Raw genomic sequence first — 18,188 nt, 5'->3', positions numbered from 1 at the left:
ATCAACATGTTTTGTCAGAGAAGCACAAATTTTATCCTCGAAGTGGAGGTACATCAACATTGAGTACCTTTTCTTTAAAGATCACTTGCTGCCTCAAAACAATAAAATGACTGCTGCTGAACTATGTCAAGTCCAGCATGCCATAAGGCACATTCGGTCTTAAAGGCATATTGATTGCAGCATAAAAGTTGACAAGGAAATCTACAATGACTCCTCCAAGGCAAGAAACTTGACTTTGGGAAAACAAAGGTGGAAATGGTGTGCGAGAACATTCCAACACTACATCCTATACAGAAGCACTTGGATTACTCTAAAGCAAATGATCTTTTATTTCCTTTGACAACTGCTGCTTCGAACAAAGGTGCAAAGAAGTGTTTCCTCTTAGTCTTGAAATATTTCAATTTTGAGAAGGAGGGCCCAGCATTTACTGTAGGATTTCTAAAATGATAGCTAGGAAACCTCAGATGCAGTGGCAACAGAAACATTATCCAAACTCAGGGCTTCGATCTCAGCCTAGGAAGACTTTCCACATATTCAGCTGACATTGTAAGTGTTAATTGTGGAAAGCACAACAGTGTTTATCAAAAACTGAAAGTTGCTCAAAAGGATATGGTTGCAGCCAACTGTTAGTCTCATACTTTGCAGAATGCAACAAGGTACCCTGTCGTCAATGCCTTAACGTTGATGTAGAAAACATCATTCTTAGATGCTCGCTTTCGCATTTCTGTGAGCAGAACATAGCAATTCTGTGAATTTGAAGCTGAGGAGTACAATCTATTGAGGCACACTGTGACCAGGTGGCTTTCTCTACTACTGACTATTGACAGATTAATGAAACACTGGAAACCTGTGACAAGCTACTTTCAGAGTTTAGGTGAGGAAGAGTGCCCCAAAAAATTATGGAGATGTTTCGGGGATGAGGGGGTTGCCAATGAACCAAAGCTCTGAAACTATTCATGGACTGCATTGAAGCTTTACAGGCAATGTTCAGTGTCCTCTTGGTGTAATTTTTTTTTATATGGATGTGGGCATCGCTGGCTAGGCCAGCATTTATTATCCATCCCTAACTGCCCTTGCACAGAGGGCACTTAAGAGTCAACCGCATTATTGTGGATCTGGTAAGGACAGCGGACTTCCTTGCCTAAAGGGACGTTAGTGAACCATATGGGATTTTACGACAATCGATAATGGTTTCATGGTCATCATTAGACTTTTAATTCCAGATTTTTATTGAATTCAAATTCTGCCATCTGTCATGCTGGGATTCAAACCCAGGTCCACAGAACCTCATCCTGGGTCTTTGGATTATCAATCCAGTAACAATACCACTACACCACTGCTGAAGAATGATCCAACTAGGAACCTGGAGAGAAGGATTTGCAAGAAGTTTTTTGGGTCTGCAGTGAATGGCAGACTGAAGCAATTAGTACCAGATGTGGCAGGAAAATGTGAGAGAGACTTTTTAATTTTTTTATATAAAAGAGTCAAAAAGTACTGGAGTGACATATATGACTTGTCTGAATATAACTTTCACAACAGGATGTCCCTTGTAAATGCTGTATCCTTTAAAGAATTTTGCAATGTTATTCAAGCATGCTATCTTAAAGAGATTGGCATGGACGTGCTGTATGAGGAATTCAACATTGTAAAAAACGCTACATCCTCCATTGAAATGAAGCATTGTCAGAGGGGTGAAGAGAGGTTCCTGAAGCTTTTCAGCAAAGCCCAGGCAAAACAATTGACAAATATGAAGAAAATCAGCTCCTATATAATCTCTATACCATGCAGTAATGCTCATAAAGAACAGCCTGAATTTATCATATTAGATGACTCTGAAGCCCTTTAGAAGTGGTGAGCAGGTTCCAATTCTGGAATGCCCAATACCATTCCCGAGCTGTCTGGTTTTCAGAAATGCCTTTGAAGGGTGAGGGCTGGTTCCTGTCAAAAGCCCACATCCTGCACTCCCAAACTGGCAGGCACCATTGCGGAGATAAGCATATCCTACTCCTCCACAGTTTTCATGGAGTCAGGCTGTTTTAAGGAGTTGTGGTTCATAGCCCCTCAGAAGAGGGGTACACCATAGCCTGCATGAGAGGGCCTTTTAAAAAGTAAGGTCAAAAAATCCTCATGTCCTCCATGCCAAGTTACGCCCCCAAATCCATCCCCCATGGCCACTCATACCCCAATGCAAAACTCTGCCCTTCCACCCACATGCCCATGGCCGCTTATACCCCCATGCTAAACTATGACAATTTCCTGCCCATTCTATACACTGTATAGAACCAATGAGCCCTATAGTGCCAGCAGGATGTGTTTAAAAAAAACTAATTCATTCATAAATTTCTGCTATGTTCAAATAAAAAAGGAACTTCACTCGAAGGCAATAAAAGTGTCAATCAGACCCTTTAAAAGTATCAGCAACAAAAATGCAAGCCCTTGAAACCACTTAACCTTTTGTAATTAAACATTATGAAATTAACCCACAGAGATCAGAGAGCTTGAGTTGTCAATCAAGCAAAGTTTTCTCTGGAGTGCAGGTGTTGCAACAAAACCAATGGTTCCCTGGGCTGTCAGCTAAGCTTCATTATGTATGCCTTTGTCCTTCTAAGCGGTTGAGGGTGTAGGTTTGGGATGTGCTATCGAAGAAACATTAGCAAGTTGTTGTAGTGCATCAAGTACCGGTACACACTGCAACCAGGGTGCACCAATGGTGAAAGGAGAGAATGATTAAGGTCATGGATGAGGTGCAGGTAGACTAATGTTATAGGTTCACCAGTTTGGCATCTCCTATTTAGGTACACCTGCTGCTGTTCCTGCTGTGCTTGTCTCCACTTCTATTGAACCAGGATTGATGCCCTGACTTGATATTAATGGTGGCATGAGGGATATGCTGGATCATGAGGTTACAGATTGTGCTGGAATATAATTCTGCTGCTGCTCTTGATGGTCCATAATATTTCACGGATGCCCAGTTTTGAGCTGCTAGATCGATTCTAATCTATCCTATTTAGCACAGTGATAATGCCACACAACACCATTCAGTGTGAAGAAGGAACTTTATTGCCACAAGGACTGTATAGTAGTCACTCCTATTAATATTGTCTTGGTCAGATGCATCTGCAAGAAGTAGACTGGTAAGGATGAGGACAAATAGGTTTTTCCTCACTGTTGGTTCTAGTCTAGCAGTAATATCCATCAGGACTCACCTACCTTGGGCAGCATTGGTGCCACTGAGTCACTCTTGCCAACGGTTATTGAAGCTTCCCAGGGTACATTCTGTGCCCTCGTTAACCTCAGGACCGTATCTTAAATTGCTGTCAATCACTACCACCTCGCAGCATGTGATGGATTAGTCCCATGACTTGTAGTCAGTCTAAAAGCAGCAGCAATAGGAGTCAGATCATTATTTGTATATTGTCTTAACTTCAGATAAACAACCCACATTACTGTTTCATTGATCGTTGTTATATGATTGGTATATTCATATCGAATAGAAGAATGTAACATTTCTAAGTGGTGTTCATTATGGAAGAGTACTGATTCATTAGATGAAGGAAGGCAGGCAGGAGCACTGGTAATCAGGAGAAGAATTCCTTGACAATATCTGATATGTGCCATGAGACTTCATGGGGTGCAGATACAATGCTAAGGACTCCCAGGGTCATTCCCTCCCAGCTGTGCTGCCATCTTTGTTGGGCTTGTCCTGCCAGTGAGACAAGACATATCCGGGAATCATGATGGAGGAATCTGAAACATTGACTGTAATGTATGATTCCATGGCTTTGACTATATTAGACTGTTGCTTGTCTAGTCTGTGGGACAGCTCTCCTGATTTTGGCACAAGTCTCCAGATGCTAGTGAGGAAAGCTTTGCAGTGTACACTGGGATGGGCATAACTTTGTTGTGTCCAAAGCTTAAGTTGATGTGCGTTTTATTATAGTCTTTCATAATGATTTGATAAAATGACTGACTTCTTAGACCATTTCAGAGGGTAGTTAAGAGTCAACCACTTTGCTCTACATCTAGATCATATACAGGCCAGACTGAATAACAACAGCAGGTTTCGCTCCCTAAAAGACATCAGAGAACCAGATAAATTTTCATGACAATCCAGTTGTTTCATAGTCACTGACTGCCCTGTTCCAGTATATTCTGAACTTTAAGGTAATTTTTAAATTTAAAATAAAAATGACCACAAAAGGCTGAAAAGATCACTACCCAAAGATCACCTGATTTCTTTAGAGAATTGAAGCCCCTGTCTCAAGAGGGAACACAAGGAACCTTCGAGACTGATGTTGAATCAATACCTTTCCCTGAAACTAATTTAAAAGGGCGTTATCAATTAAATGCGTCATTCAAATACTCAAGGTATGAAATTCACAACATAGGGTACATCATCCACCTTACTATTCACTTTATTTGGTATAGGACTTTGAACTTGAGTCACATAATGAGACAGCCATGTTTGTTGTCTGTCTTTAAATCAGCAAGAAGCTGCTTGCAGAGACAAGTCTACCGAAATCAATTGAACCAGTTGCATGCCATCCAAAAAGCTAAGGTAATAAACAGCAATACCTTGAAAGTGAGAGAAGGTGGAGGGGCGTTGGGAGAGGATAGTGTGATTAACTTTATCAAACACTGTGGCAAGGTCAAGGAGGAATGTACCACCACTGCCAAAGAGGATGCAATTCATAAATTTGGTTAGGGACATTTAATGCTGTGAGAAAGGGACATGCAAGGACTGAGGGGACTTAGAGAGAAATGTCCTCCTTTCTGAGGTAGCATACAGGCGCAATGAGCAGTTATGAAGGCAAATGGTATTTTGGCCTTCATCGTGAGGGGATTTACTTACAGGAGTAAGGATGTCCTGCTACAGTTGCATAAAGCCTTGGGGAGACCTCACCTGGAGTACCTTGCACAGTTTTTGTCCCCTCATCTAAGGAAGGATATACTTGCCAATGAGGGAGCGCAATGGAGGTTCACCAGATTGATCCCTAGACTGGCAGGATTGTCTTATGAGGAGAGATTGAGGAGACTAGGTCTGTATCCCCTAGAGTGTCAAAGAGGGGTGCCCTCATTAAAACTGAAACTTCTTACAGAGTGTGACAAGCTGGATGTAGATAAAATGTTTCCCCTGGCAGGGGGAGTCTAAAACGAGGGGACATGGTCACAGGACAAGGGGTAGGCCATTTAAGACTGAGATGGGGAGGAATTTCTTCACTCAGAGATTGGTGAATCTTTGGAATTCTCTAACCCAGAGGCTGTGGAAGCTCAATCATTGAGCAAGTTCAAGACAGAAATCGATAGATTTCTGGAGGCTAATGACATCAAGGGACATGGAGATAGTGTGGGAAAGTGGCATTAAGGTAGATAGATGATCAGCCATGATCTAACTGAATGACAGGGCAGGCTTGAGGGGCCGAATGCCCTACTCCTGCTCCTATGTTCCTAATTAGGGAAGAGATGGGCATGTGGCAACAATATATTTGAGGCACTATGAACCAAAAAGAAGTGGTTTCTGATGACATCACTGATGTTGAAGGAAAATTTGAATTTGTTGGTCAAAGGTTAAAAAAAAGAGTGCTACCAAAGTGTGGCATTACACCTCATTCAGCCTAGGAAGATAGTTCTAATGTCCCATAACGCAGAATATAATAATATTCAATATGGAAGCATTGCTCAATATTTGCAGATATTGAGAAGTTAATCAAAAAAATTTTCAAGAGAAAGTAAAAAGTTTAACAATAAAAGGAAAGCATGTGGATATGGCAGTCACCAATTCCTGACACAGCAACTCAAGATATTGTTTCCAACATTGCCTTGTGTGTCTAAACTAGGCTTTAATTATGTATTTATTGTAACTATCACATTTCCTGTGATGCCTTGTTTTATAAGTAACATTAGGTTCAGTCAAAAGCAGAGAGTCAAGATTTACAAAATTCCGACTGGAACTGGATTACAAAATGGACAGAAATCACAGATTTTCAAGGTATATTTTTAATATTGAGAAATTAGGTGAAGAACCACGATACATAATGGAGTGCACCATCAAGGTTGAAAAGAATAAGAAAGAAGACAAGATAATAAGCAACTAGTGATTAGCAATGCCCAACGTTGGTTTGAGAGACTCAAATTTGGCAACTCGCAAGACAAAGGGAAAACTGAGGAAAATAATGAGCACAAGGGCATTGTAATCCTTCAGCAGAATGAGCAGGAAATTGGTGGATCAATTTTGCCAGGGTTGCCTCTAGTTTCTGTTGTTCTACAACTTCGTTCAGATCAAATTATTTTCACATGCTACAAATGTGCAATTTTACAGAATTAAAAAGTTAAAAGGTGATTTTTTTAAAAAAAAACACTGCTTTCCACATATTTCAAATAATTTTAGTTTATACCTCATTATCTTTCGTAGATATGAAATTCTAGGACAACAACACTGTACAGCTCAACCTTCTGATGGCCTGTACAAATAGTTCACTGATTAGCAAAAGTCAAGGTCCTATTATGGTTCCAGAGAATGGAACACAGAAATATCCTACAGAAACAACATGATCATGAGGAGATGTCCCCTTTCTCAATTTGTTTTAAATTTGATTTCCGCTGGCTCCAGACCAACTAAAGGATAAGTTGGCTTTCATCCTAATTTGATATGCGATTCAGGTGTCCCAAGTTATAAATTATATGGTAGTTATTTTGTGGGGTTAAATGCTAAATTTCCGCATCCTAAGTAGTAACGATTCACACGACAGAAAGAGCAGAAATTACACAGGCATGTAAATCTTTATAATTGGTACAGATTGCTAGAATTATTTTTAGGATTGTTCTCACTACTAAATCTCTCCAATGCAACATTTTTTTTCACTTACTCAAAAGGCCACTATAATTTTCTCATGTATGTAGTTACAAATCTTCTATGATTCGACATTACAGAAATAATGGCAGCATCACCATGGAAGATACCTTACATAAAAGAGTTTGCTGACTGCACTTCCACTACTGTGATGCTGAATAAACACTGCAGTAAACATTGTATTGTTAGGTGAATTTTCCAGTGTTGACTTAGTGGCAGATTTGCACTGTCCTTATTTTGACTTTCATTGGCTGAAATACCATCTGCTTTCAAACTCCCGACTACATTACTTATATCAAATATGATGGTGAAACCCTTGAAGAGTTTGTGACTCATCAGTGCAAAATTCAAATGTCACCTTGATTAATTACATTCAATAAATGTTCCACTCCCCTCAGTGATCTCACTATTCTACATTATCTACTGAACACTCTCCAAGTCTAACTCAGTCCTCTCAACATTGTTCCCTCTCATGGTTACCGGATAGCATACGTCAATTCTTCCAAGTTCAGCACTTAATCACAGAACATTTCCTAGTATGGCATTACTAATTAATAATAAAACAGTCCATCTCTGCTACTCATTATCGAAAGAGAAAGATGAAAGGATACAAGAATGTGCACACCTTTGGTTCCATTGAGATGAAGCTATGCGTTCCTCTGCTAGAAATTGTTGATCGTTTCATTGTCCTACTGTGGTAAAAGTGGTAATAGTCTTTCAAGGACCCAATCTGGAAAAGAAAGAAAATAATTCAATGCTCACATTTTCTTTGAAACATTTAACTCTCTACCTTTTGTCAGTCTTAGATAAATTATTCAGTTTAATTTAATCTAGGTGATCTCAAATGTTATTATGACCCTCAAGATCATCTTTCACAGAGAAATGCAATATGATACATAATATACCATTATCTTTGAAGACTATGCAATTTTCCAGCCCTGGTGTAAACTGAATTTGCTTGCACACATTAAAATAATATTGACAAAAATACCTTTATGACAGGAGCTCCTTGCTGCCTCCACAAAGACAAATTTAAATACTCACAAGAGAAGCACATAAAAGTGCAGCTTACTGTGATATTAAAAAAGGGTCTGTCAATTGCCACCATCCAGACTACTAGCAGCAGCTGTAGAAGGTTTGTTGACAAACCTCACAGCTCACAAAAAAACACTTGCTCGTGGCAAAATTTTCCACACAACACAAGGACTTGAAGATATTTTATAATTTAAAGCCTTTTATATAAATATCTATAGACAGCAAATTAAGATTGCTCAGCTGCATGCGCCTACATGATTCAGCTTGTAGATTGGTCATCTTTTGGGCATTTTAATCTGATTAGTACATACTTTGTGTTTTTATCAATTTCAGCTCTACACTAGATATTCTTTGGAGTTGAATGTGACTGATGGTGGTGGACCCCATGTCTTATGATCAGAGGTCACTCCTCCTGATCAATATCTAGTCATAAGAGTCATAATGCAACTCAAAATGGGATACTGCATTTTCAAACACACACTCATGTTTCTCCTACATTCTAGAAGGTGCACTGTTGAACACTCTAGGGAGTGAGGCCATTATAATGTTATACAATATGAATAGACCAATATTTACAGTGAATTTGAATCTTTTTTGTAATGCTCCTCATAATATAGAAAATAAAGCAGGCTACACAATCCATTAAATGCACTTTTCTGAATCAATTGTCTGAAGTTGCACGAAACCTAAGTAAGGAGTTCCCACTCACTGTATTTGACTTCTACTCTGGATTTTTGTAGATTTTTTTAAGCATGCTGTACTGGAGGCCAAAGGTTTGACCTCTGTCTGACCCAGATCTGCATGCCTAGGAATTGCCCAGTGAAGTTGCCAATTGAGACTGTTCCCGGGCTCCCTGCTGTCAACTTCCATTAAGCTCATATGAATGAAGTGATTCCAACACATTGTGAGTGACTGTTTGCTGGAAAGTCTTAACTTGTCCATTGCATGATATCATACATGGGAAGTAGTATTCTGGGTAGGTATTCATTTCAATCTAGTCCAAATTCTCAGAAGTTGTGCTTTGGAGACCAATTCATTCTCCAAGGAGGGAGGGACCAAGTGATACAAACTTGTTAATTTAATATCAAGTTTGGTGAAATTTTTGAAATCTATCAAAGACAGAGGGAATGAGTACATGGACAATTCTCAACTGATCAAAGGCAGAGTCAGCATGGATTTCTGATGGGAAGGTCATGTCTGATGGATATGGTTGAATTTTTTGAAGAGGTCATCAACATGATATATATGAGAGTATCAATGATGCTGTCTGTACAAGCTTCCAGAAGGCATTGGATAAAGCACTGCGCAAGAGATTAGCAGCAAAATTAGGGCAATAATAACCTTGTGACATGAGTTAGTAATTGGTCTGGAGATAGGAGAGAATAGGGATGAAAGGTTTGTTCTCTGTCAGGCATACGCATTAGTAACAAAAATAAACATAAAAATAACTGGAAAAATTCAGCAGGTCTGTGGAGAGGAACACAGTTAACGTTTCGAGTCTGTATGACTGTTGAAGAGTCATACGGACTCGAAACATTAACTGTGTTCCTCTCCGCAGATGCTGCCAGACCTGCTGAGTTTTTCCAGGTATTTTTATTTTTGTTTTGGATTTTCAGCATCTGCAGTTTTTTGCTTTTTCTTATATGCATTAGTAAGTTTGTAAAATTATGAAATGTATCGCGGTATAAGGAACTTAGCACCAACTATGTTGTTTGCAAAAACAAGTAGGACAAGTTATTGACAACTCTCATCATCATCCTTTCTCTGAAAAAATGGCACACAGTTCTAATGGCACTAGCCATCCTCGAGTTCCACGTCATACTGTTTTGTGTACAATTCTAGACATGTAACCATGGGGATAACAGTTAGGTACAATGCTGCCCTCAGCCACTGTTCATACAAATTGGATTCACTAGGCATTAAACAGGAATCTCGTCCAAGTCCATTTCCACATCTAGTCAAGGGACAGCAATTAGTGTCCTCAGTAGCAAAAAAAGAGGCAGTCATCCTAGCACACACTTCCCTGTCCCTAGTCTGGATGGCTATTTGAGTTCTCTTCAAACCCTAAGAGGAACATGTTGGTGCTTCAAATTATTTCAGATTAAGTTATAGGACAGAGCAGTTTTAAGCATGGCACTGTGGGTCCCATTAAGTCACAAGGTCTAGTTTACAAAGAGGCCCCATGAGAAAGATAACAACAAGTTAAACAAAAACCTGCAGATTAACTATTACAAAAACATTTGATTTCTGGGAAAGAAAAACATCCACTTGTTGATATAAATTGTCTGTTGAAAAGCAGTTCACTTCACAAAGGTTACTGGGATATGAGTTGAGAGAAGCTAATTGCATAAAGAACAAGAGAATCAAATGCAGATTCTTAATAAAAAGAAAATGGACAAACAATGTTCCTTGCAATTTTATTGGGGTTGGGGGAAGATAAAAAAAGGTCAGTTTATTAGGATATGGAATGTAATTCACCCCAGAGTCACTTGGTGAATTTACTCCTCCAGACTTACAGCTCACTTCCACCAACTCAGGGCCACTAAGGATGAGCAATAAATGCAATATCCTTCCGGCATCACCCACATCAAGAACATCTTAAAACAGATGATCGAGAGATGAGGAAAGAATCAACGTTATCATCTTCAATCAATCTACATGTGTTGATTGTTCCAAGTAGCCACAGATTTCATAATTTGCTCGTTTTTCTTCCAAATAAATCATGGAGAAGAAAGAGCAACAATACTACAAAATATTGATAAGACTGCCACACACAAGTAGGCATACAAGGTAACTAAAATGGCTTCATTGCTTACAGAAGTAGCGAGCATTCTGTGATAAGGCCTCCTGAGTACAATAATTTATTGAAGATGTCAGTGTAGAACCCAGATTGTTACAGTATTAATTATACCTTTTATCTATTAAAAATGGCTTATTAATAAAGCAAATCGAGTACATTAGAAGCAACCTGCAACAAATATCAATAAACTATCAACTTGCACAAACAGCCTTGTGTAAACGGAACCTAAAGACTGCAAATATGAACAAGTTTAGCACCTGTAACTGTTAGGTTGTGTTTGATATTGAAGGGCCATAATACTTTTGGCCATTTTTTTAAAAATTAAGCATTGGAAGGAGCAATTCAATAGCCAGTTGTGTTCCAATATCAATTAAGATAAGAGCACTTCTAGGCAGTCAGTTACATAATAGATATGAGCTACTCTGCTTGACTATAAGTTAGAAATGCAATTCTGGTTTAAGCCAAATCCATCCGTCAACATCATACTGGAAACACTGAAATAAGTGGCAGACGGAAGTTTGTACAAGTATGTACAATCAACACATATTAAATCTCCTCCATATAATTGCCGTGAAATAGGGTTCTGCAGTTTGAATTGATTCTTAAAGCATTCTCAATGTCTTGCCAAAAGCATTTTCTTACATTGCCACATAATCTAAAAGAGAACATATACAAAAGTGAAGTATAAAAGGGAGTAGAGTAACAGGTTTCATAGTCATCATAAATTAGATTTGACATTCAGTTCCGTCATGAAGGCAAGTCAAGTCATATTTCTGATTCAACAGTATTTAACAGACAAAAAGTAAAAGAAAGGAATATCCTAAATTCTGGATTAAGATCTAATAGAATGATCCAAATTTCCTTTTCTTCGTGTCTTACATTTGTGTAAGTATCATCAATAGTCAATATCTTTTTATTCTAAGTTCTCTAAATATTTTGAAAATACATTTTCTGCTCATCAAGGTTGACATTCGGAATCAGCACTAGAACTTTTGTCCCTGCTTTAAAATATAGTGATAGGTATACAGGCTAGTTGCAATATAGAATTCCCCCTATATTACTCAAACACAGTCATTAGACCTTACTGTACCTTACTGTGAGATTGCCATTTCAGACAACAACCACTCTTGGGGTAACCAAATAAAACTGACAATTAATAATGAATAGTGGATAATTTAAAGCACAAGCACATTCTTGCCAACAATTCTGAATTCAATTTAAACCATGGGAAATGGTATAGCATCCTAATTCACACCATCAATCTCCTAAATAAGATATATTTTAATTGGAAACATTGTATTAGGATAATTAGATAGGAGCGATTTTCAGATTTCAATCCTAATTTAATCCATCATTTTATAAATCAGAACATAATGCTATTCAACCACAAGTGGCAGCTACTAACTTCGGATGAAGGAAGCAATATTTAAATATCCGTACCCACATCCAACATGTCACACATGGCATTTTCACTGAAAATTGGCAACTAAAGCTCATTTAAAAGACATATAACTGAAACAATCTAGTTCAGGAACTGGTATCTAGGTTGACCATTTGTTGTGTGCCAGCTGAAATCATACTGGAGTCAATGTGAAAGTGCATGCAGACCCCTTCCTTCTAGATAGTGTGAAAAGCAAAACACAAGCACTGATGATACTTCCATTAAAATTACAAAGTTTGAGGTGGAAATTGATCCCAAGCTACTAAGGTAATAACTGAAAGCACATTCTCTATGTCCTCTAAATAAAATGCTTAGATATTATCTGAGTGGTGAAACTAGTCAAATTCGCCCCTTTGACTTAGTGGATAAATTCACCAGATATTGTTGTACAAGTAGTTTCCAGGTTCAATGTATGGTTTGTACTGAGTTAGTAAATGAGAGCCCAGTAGCAGTAAGAACACCACAATTGGGCCCAACACCTCCAGGCAAAGGGAAGCAAGTGATAACAAGAATAGGAAGGACAAAGTGTATTAAAACACAAGTTATGGCCAAAAAAGATTTTAGAAGAGCAGTTTCTTTGAAAATTGTTTTTATTCTAACAGTCCACTAATTGTGGCAACAATCATATTTTCAACAGGAAAATGGCTTGTGATTTATGAACTATGTTCAGAATACAGATTTTTAGTTTATCATTTACTTATGAGCAAAATGTAGATTTAATTAATACAGTAATTTTGGGATCAGATCGAGGGCAAGTTGTCATAACACAGAAGCAGAGGAATCAAGAACATCTTCAACATTGTTCAGTAAAAGCAGTAGTCGCAACGATAAAAAACTATTTTTTTCTATAATTTATTTACATAACAGAAAAGGTATACCTTAGTGAATGATTAATAACAGTAATAAGATGTTTGCTGCTAATTAAAATCGATACTACCAAAGGCTATTCATTTAGGAATAATTCACTTCCTTATTTCAACAATCTATCTAGTCCAAAACTCTATGCACATTCAACACTCAGACAAGTGTTCCTAGTAGATAAACAATCTTTACAAATAAAAGAACATCCCAAAAGGGGATAAATATTTTACAAGAAGCAGACTAACAGTTGAATATATGTGATCATAAAAAATATAAATTATAAAATATACTCTTCAACCCAAGTGATTAGCTTTTTGTCCTTCTCTCACTAAAATAAACTGTAGACGCTTCAGTTATATTGTTTCCACAAACCAGAATCTGAAACAATTGATTCTTGCAATGGTGGATGCCTTCAATTCAAAGAGTTATGCTGATCAAAGAATAATGGCACTATGTATATATGCATTAGATAATCCAGTACCAAATCCAATTTACAATTATATTGTAACCAACTGCTTTTGCAAACATGACATGAATTAATGCATCATGTTCCATTCATTTTGATTTAGTTCTTTTGTAAATAAGCAATACCAATTGTAACTCGAAATACATACTGAGTAAAATCATCACTAACTGTTATATTAAGCTCAAACAACCAGGAATATCCCAACCTGGGTACACTGTAGCTGTGGACACAGAGTGCAAGTAGGATCAGATAGCTAGGATACTCAACATATTTAAATATCCGATCACCAATAAGCTCAGATATGAAAAACTGGCTCTTCATTGAGGTACAGGAGGATTGTCACCTGTGAAACTATAGGCCAGCATGAGTCAGCACATTCAGAAGATGGAAAGGATTTAGAAACAACTGTTAAGCAACAGACTGCATTTCAGAGCAATTCCAGTTTCCAAAATAGGGTAACCAAGATAAAAAAGTTTAAGTTAGGCTGCTTGAGATAACTCCAAAAGTCTTCATGGTATAGTTTGTTGACAAAATTAATTCTGACTTCATCCCTCAATCCAGTACAGTGAATAAGCACATCTCATGGTACAGCTCTACTGTCTCAGAAGTTGAGACATTATTTCAAGTTATTGCTTCTTCTTGTCTAAGGAAATTATGAGGATGACTCATTACAATGACGCAGTACAATGGTTGACAACAACCCTCGAGTGCCTCTCACAAGCAGCCACGTGAGCCAAGGCAGTAAGTATTAGCACGCATTTCAACTAAATCGTAGCAAAACAGATTCTGTCCCCACCAGACGCCCATTCTCACACATTTTCACTCACTAGATAGCCATAGATCCCACCGCTGATTATTGATTTTCTCCACTAATAAGGCCAGGGACACTGAAACCAATTGTAATGCTCTGAACACAACAGCTTAGGTATATTAACTCAATACAGAACCTCAGCCTTCCTGATTTATATGCCTCAGTGCATTTTACTAATAAATTAGAGAAAAGCAAGTTTCTCACTTCAATTCCTGTTTGAATTAATTTAGTGAATTCAAGCGGGAAGTTATGCTTCAATTGCTATAATGTCTTTGGGTTAGGTATGGACTAGGTAAGAAATAAAAAGTGTGCATATGACAATACCAAATTTGAACAGCTGACTAACACTCATTGTCTAGGCACAGACATGAAGACTGGTCTCGGTCAACAGCTGCTTTTTGTAATATTGCTTCCTTCACCTGAAGTTAGTAGCTGCCACTTGTGGTTGAATAGCATTATGTTCTGATTTATAAAATGATGGATTAAATTAGGATTGAATTCTGAAAATCGCTCCCATCTAATTATCCTAATACAATGTTTCCAATTAAAATATATCTTATTTAGGAGACTGATGGTGTGAATTAGGATGCTATACCATTTCCCGTGGTTTAAATTGAATTCAGAATTGTTGGCAAACTATGCTTTGAAGAATCCCATTCTTCATAAAAAGGAAAATGAAAGAGAAAAAGATCCTTACAACATGTCAGCTGTGGTTCAGTGGTAGCACTCTCACCTTTGTCAAAAGGTTGGGGGTTCAAGTCCCACTCCAGAGACTTGAACACAACAATCTGGGCTGACAGTCCAGTGCAGAACAAAAACAGAATTACCTGGAAAAACTCAGCAGGTCTGGCAGCATCGGTGGAGAAGAAAAGAGTTGACGTTTCGAGTCCTCATGACCCTTCGACAGAACTTGAGTTCGAGTCCAAGAAAGAGTTGAAATATAAGCTGGTTTAAGGTGTGTGGGGGGGGCGGAGAGAGACTCCAGTGCAGCACTGAGGGAGTGATATAACCTTAGAAGAGTTATCTTCCAGATAAGACTTTAGACTGAGGCCCCATCTGCTCTCTCAGGTGGGCGTAAAGATCCCTTGATGCTATTTTGAAGAGCAGGTGAGTTGTCCCCATTGCCCTCACCAATATTTATCCCTCAATCAACATGGCAAAAAACAGATTATCTGGTCATTATTACATTGCTGTTTGTGGAAGTTTTCTGTTATCAAATTGGCTGCATTTCCCACATTACAACAGTGATTACACTTCAGAAGTACTTATTTGGCTGTAAAATGCTTTGGTGATCATGGAAGTCACTAATGTAAATGCAAATTTCTCTTTCTTTAAACCCTCATAATCCTCCGAGATATCTGCGCTCCTCTAATCCTGGCCTTTTGAGCACTCCTGATTTTTCGCTTTGCCAAGCCTACAGTTGCCTAGGCCATAAGGTTTGAAATACTCTCCCTCCACCCCCTCACACCTCTACCTGACTTTACTGCTTAAAACATACTGCTCTGACAAAGCTTTTGATCACCTGACCTAAATCTGCTCATGTGGCTCAGTCATTTTTGTTTTATGATGCTCCTCTGAAATACCTTGGGATATTTTCATACACTAAAGGCTCTATATAAGTTAAATTGTAAAGTGAGTGCTGAACCAAGCTTTCACCCATAAGTTGGAAAATTGACAGGAGTAGAATGATATTCTACTGAATTATTCCTAAATAGACAGAAAAGCAGTAGTGATCTGCATTTTTTAGTACATCTGAATGCTTTTCCACATCTTAAATTTCACACTTAATACATAAAGATTGCCCCATTTACCTATACCCTTACCATCATTGGCTCCCCATGCATTTCTGAATTTAAAACCTTTACCCATAAAACCACCTTACTATTCCACAATTGCTTTAGCACAAGCACTCTTCTGAGTGAGGCTTGACATCCCCCTCCCTCTTCTCCACCTTCAGTGGTAGGTCCCACAGGCAAAAAGCCCGTACTCAATCTCTTTCTCACATTGTTATCTCACTTCCCACCCTCAAAGCCTATCTGGAAACCGAACTCTTCAAGCCTGCATTCAGTTTTCATTCAACTCTTAACATGATATATCTGCTTCAACCTCAATCACTTTAGAACATACCATATTTGTCAAGGAATACAGATGCAAAAAACGTACTGCTCGGATGTTGAATGACACCTGTGTACAGGACAAACAATCTTTTGTGGAAAGGAGACGGTAAAAAAAAATGCAGCTTTAAACAAAGCAGATGTGAAAAAGAGAAGAAAAAAAGTGTTGCCAGATAAAGGGAGACCCATATGCGAAGCTAAATTCCTCACTGGAACTCAGTTGATATCCAGATTGAACTTGCATTAAACCAGCTCGCAGTGTCACATGTGATCAGGGTGGAGATTCGGAATACTTAAAGCTTGAGCTTTGGTATTTTTAAAAAAAAGACAATCAAAAAGGGTCAACCTTTATAAAGGTGAGGCGAAAGCGTTGTCCTGCTGGAGCCGGGCGCTATTTAAACTGGCGCTAATGAAGTGCCATCTCTTTGAAGGCGGAGCCGCGACAATCTCAAAGTCCGCTCCGCTCATTTCGAAACAGCGGGAAGCTTCCCGAGCTCCAGAGTTAACTAACTCTACCTGATAAATCAAACCTTGGGTTGCTTTTTGTTGTTGTTGTTGTTGTTGTGTGTGCGTTCCAGCCTTCCTGATCTACACTTCTCCTGCTGGCCCCTCTCAAAAATATATATTTTTTAAAAAAAAAACACACCGGCAGCACTCGGAACACATTATTTGGAGAAAAAAAAAAGAACGGACTGTGTCCGGTCCGGTTGCGGCCAGGCCAGGCCAGGCCCCCACCCCGAGGCTGTCCCTGTCCGGATCCCTTGCCCCGCTAACCCAGCCGCATCACACACCTGTGCTCATCCACCTGAGAAAAAGAGTCGGTTGAAATCTCCCTCCTTGAAGGCCAGGTGTGACCTGGAAACCTTTTTAACCTGTCCCAAGTGCAATGAAACACTTGGCAAAAGGATCCCAAACATCTAATGTTATTTAAAAAAGAAAAGTTACGTTTTACAGAAGAGTTTTAAAGACGTACATGGAACGTAGCCCAATTAAAATAATTTCGTCAAGACAACCAGTCATTGCCAACTAAGTTCATTATTCATCTTGAATTACAATCTATTTTACCCGAGCCGGAGGGTCACAACTTAAAGCAACAAATCAAAACCCCTCACCGACCCGAACCCCCCCCACCCACCACGGTCCAGTGCTACTGTCGGTCTGAGAAAATAACATCCAAACCTGAGCGATAGAGTTACAGATCAGCGACATGTTCCTAACGTAGAGGGACAAGAAAGTCGGATTATCTGTTCGGAATAAATTTGCTCCAAAAAGCACCTTACCTGCCCCAAGTTTCTGTATCCGTATTTACTTGCTATTGTATTGGCTTCTTCGCTCCCCCCGGTTATCCTCACAGCCCAGTGGTTCGTGTACATCAGAGTTCTGGAAAAGGGGAGCAGAACCCCCAGAAATAACACCAGCGAAAAGGCAAGATCCCAGCACCACTTCGCCATTCGGCCCATCTTTTTTTCCGGGGGGGGGGGGGGCTGGGGCTGGGGGGGGGTTAAAAAAAAATCTGAAGTCCAGATCCTTAGACTCAATTTCCGCGTTAAATTTCAAAGACGGGCAGATAAAGCGTGTGTCCTCTCAAGTCTATCCTCTTTAAACAAACTCGTCCGCTCCACCAGAAGCACGATAATCCGTTCTTCATGAATCTTTCTTTCTTTCTTATTCAGTCGGGCTTTTTGATGATAAACCAGGTGGAAAGAGAGAGAGAGAGAGAGAGAGAAAGGCTGGGGCGCCAGTCAGTGCCTGTGGTTTGAATGTGCTCCGCAGACCTGAGCAGATTTATGAGCGGCCGTGGTTCCCACTG

The 18,188-nt window shown here is 39.0% G+C and overlaps 1 protein-coding gene across 3 annotated transcripts in view; it reads right to left on the bottom strand.

Annotated features, from left to right (window-relative positions):
* pcsk5b (proprotein convertase subtilisin/kexin type 5b) overlaps positions 1 to 17,844 on the bottom strand; it is a 458,035-nt gene extending 440,191 nt beyond the window's left edge. For all 3 annotated transcript variants that reach the window (XM_041185989.1, XM_041185987.1, XM_041185988.1), the window contains exons 1-2: positions 17,659 to 17,844; positions 7,476 to 7,580 (exon numbers count right to left, since the gene is read on the bottom strand). In XM_041185989.1, coding sequence (XP_041041923.1) covers positions 7,476 to 7,580; positions 17,659 to 17,838 — 285 coding nt within the window. In that variant the 5' untranslated portion in view covers positions 17,839 to 17,844. The remainder of the gene's footprint in view (positions 1 to 7,475; positions 7,581 to 17,658) is intronic.
* Between the last annotated feature and the right edge of the window lie 344 nt (positions 17,845 to 18,188).

The sequence above is a fragment of the Carcharodon carcharias genome, chromosome 4 (genome assembly GCF_017639515.1).
Source record: "Carcharodon carcharias isolate sCarCar2 chromosome 4, sCarCar2.pri, whole genome shotgun sequence".
Classification (NCBI taxonomy): domain Eukaryota; kingdom Metazoa; phylum Chordata; class Chondrichthyes; order Lamniformes; family Lamnidae; genus Carcharodon; species Carcharodon carcharias.
Note: the sequence above shows the minus strand (reverse complement) of the source record. Positions and strands in the feature narration are given on the sequence as shown.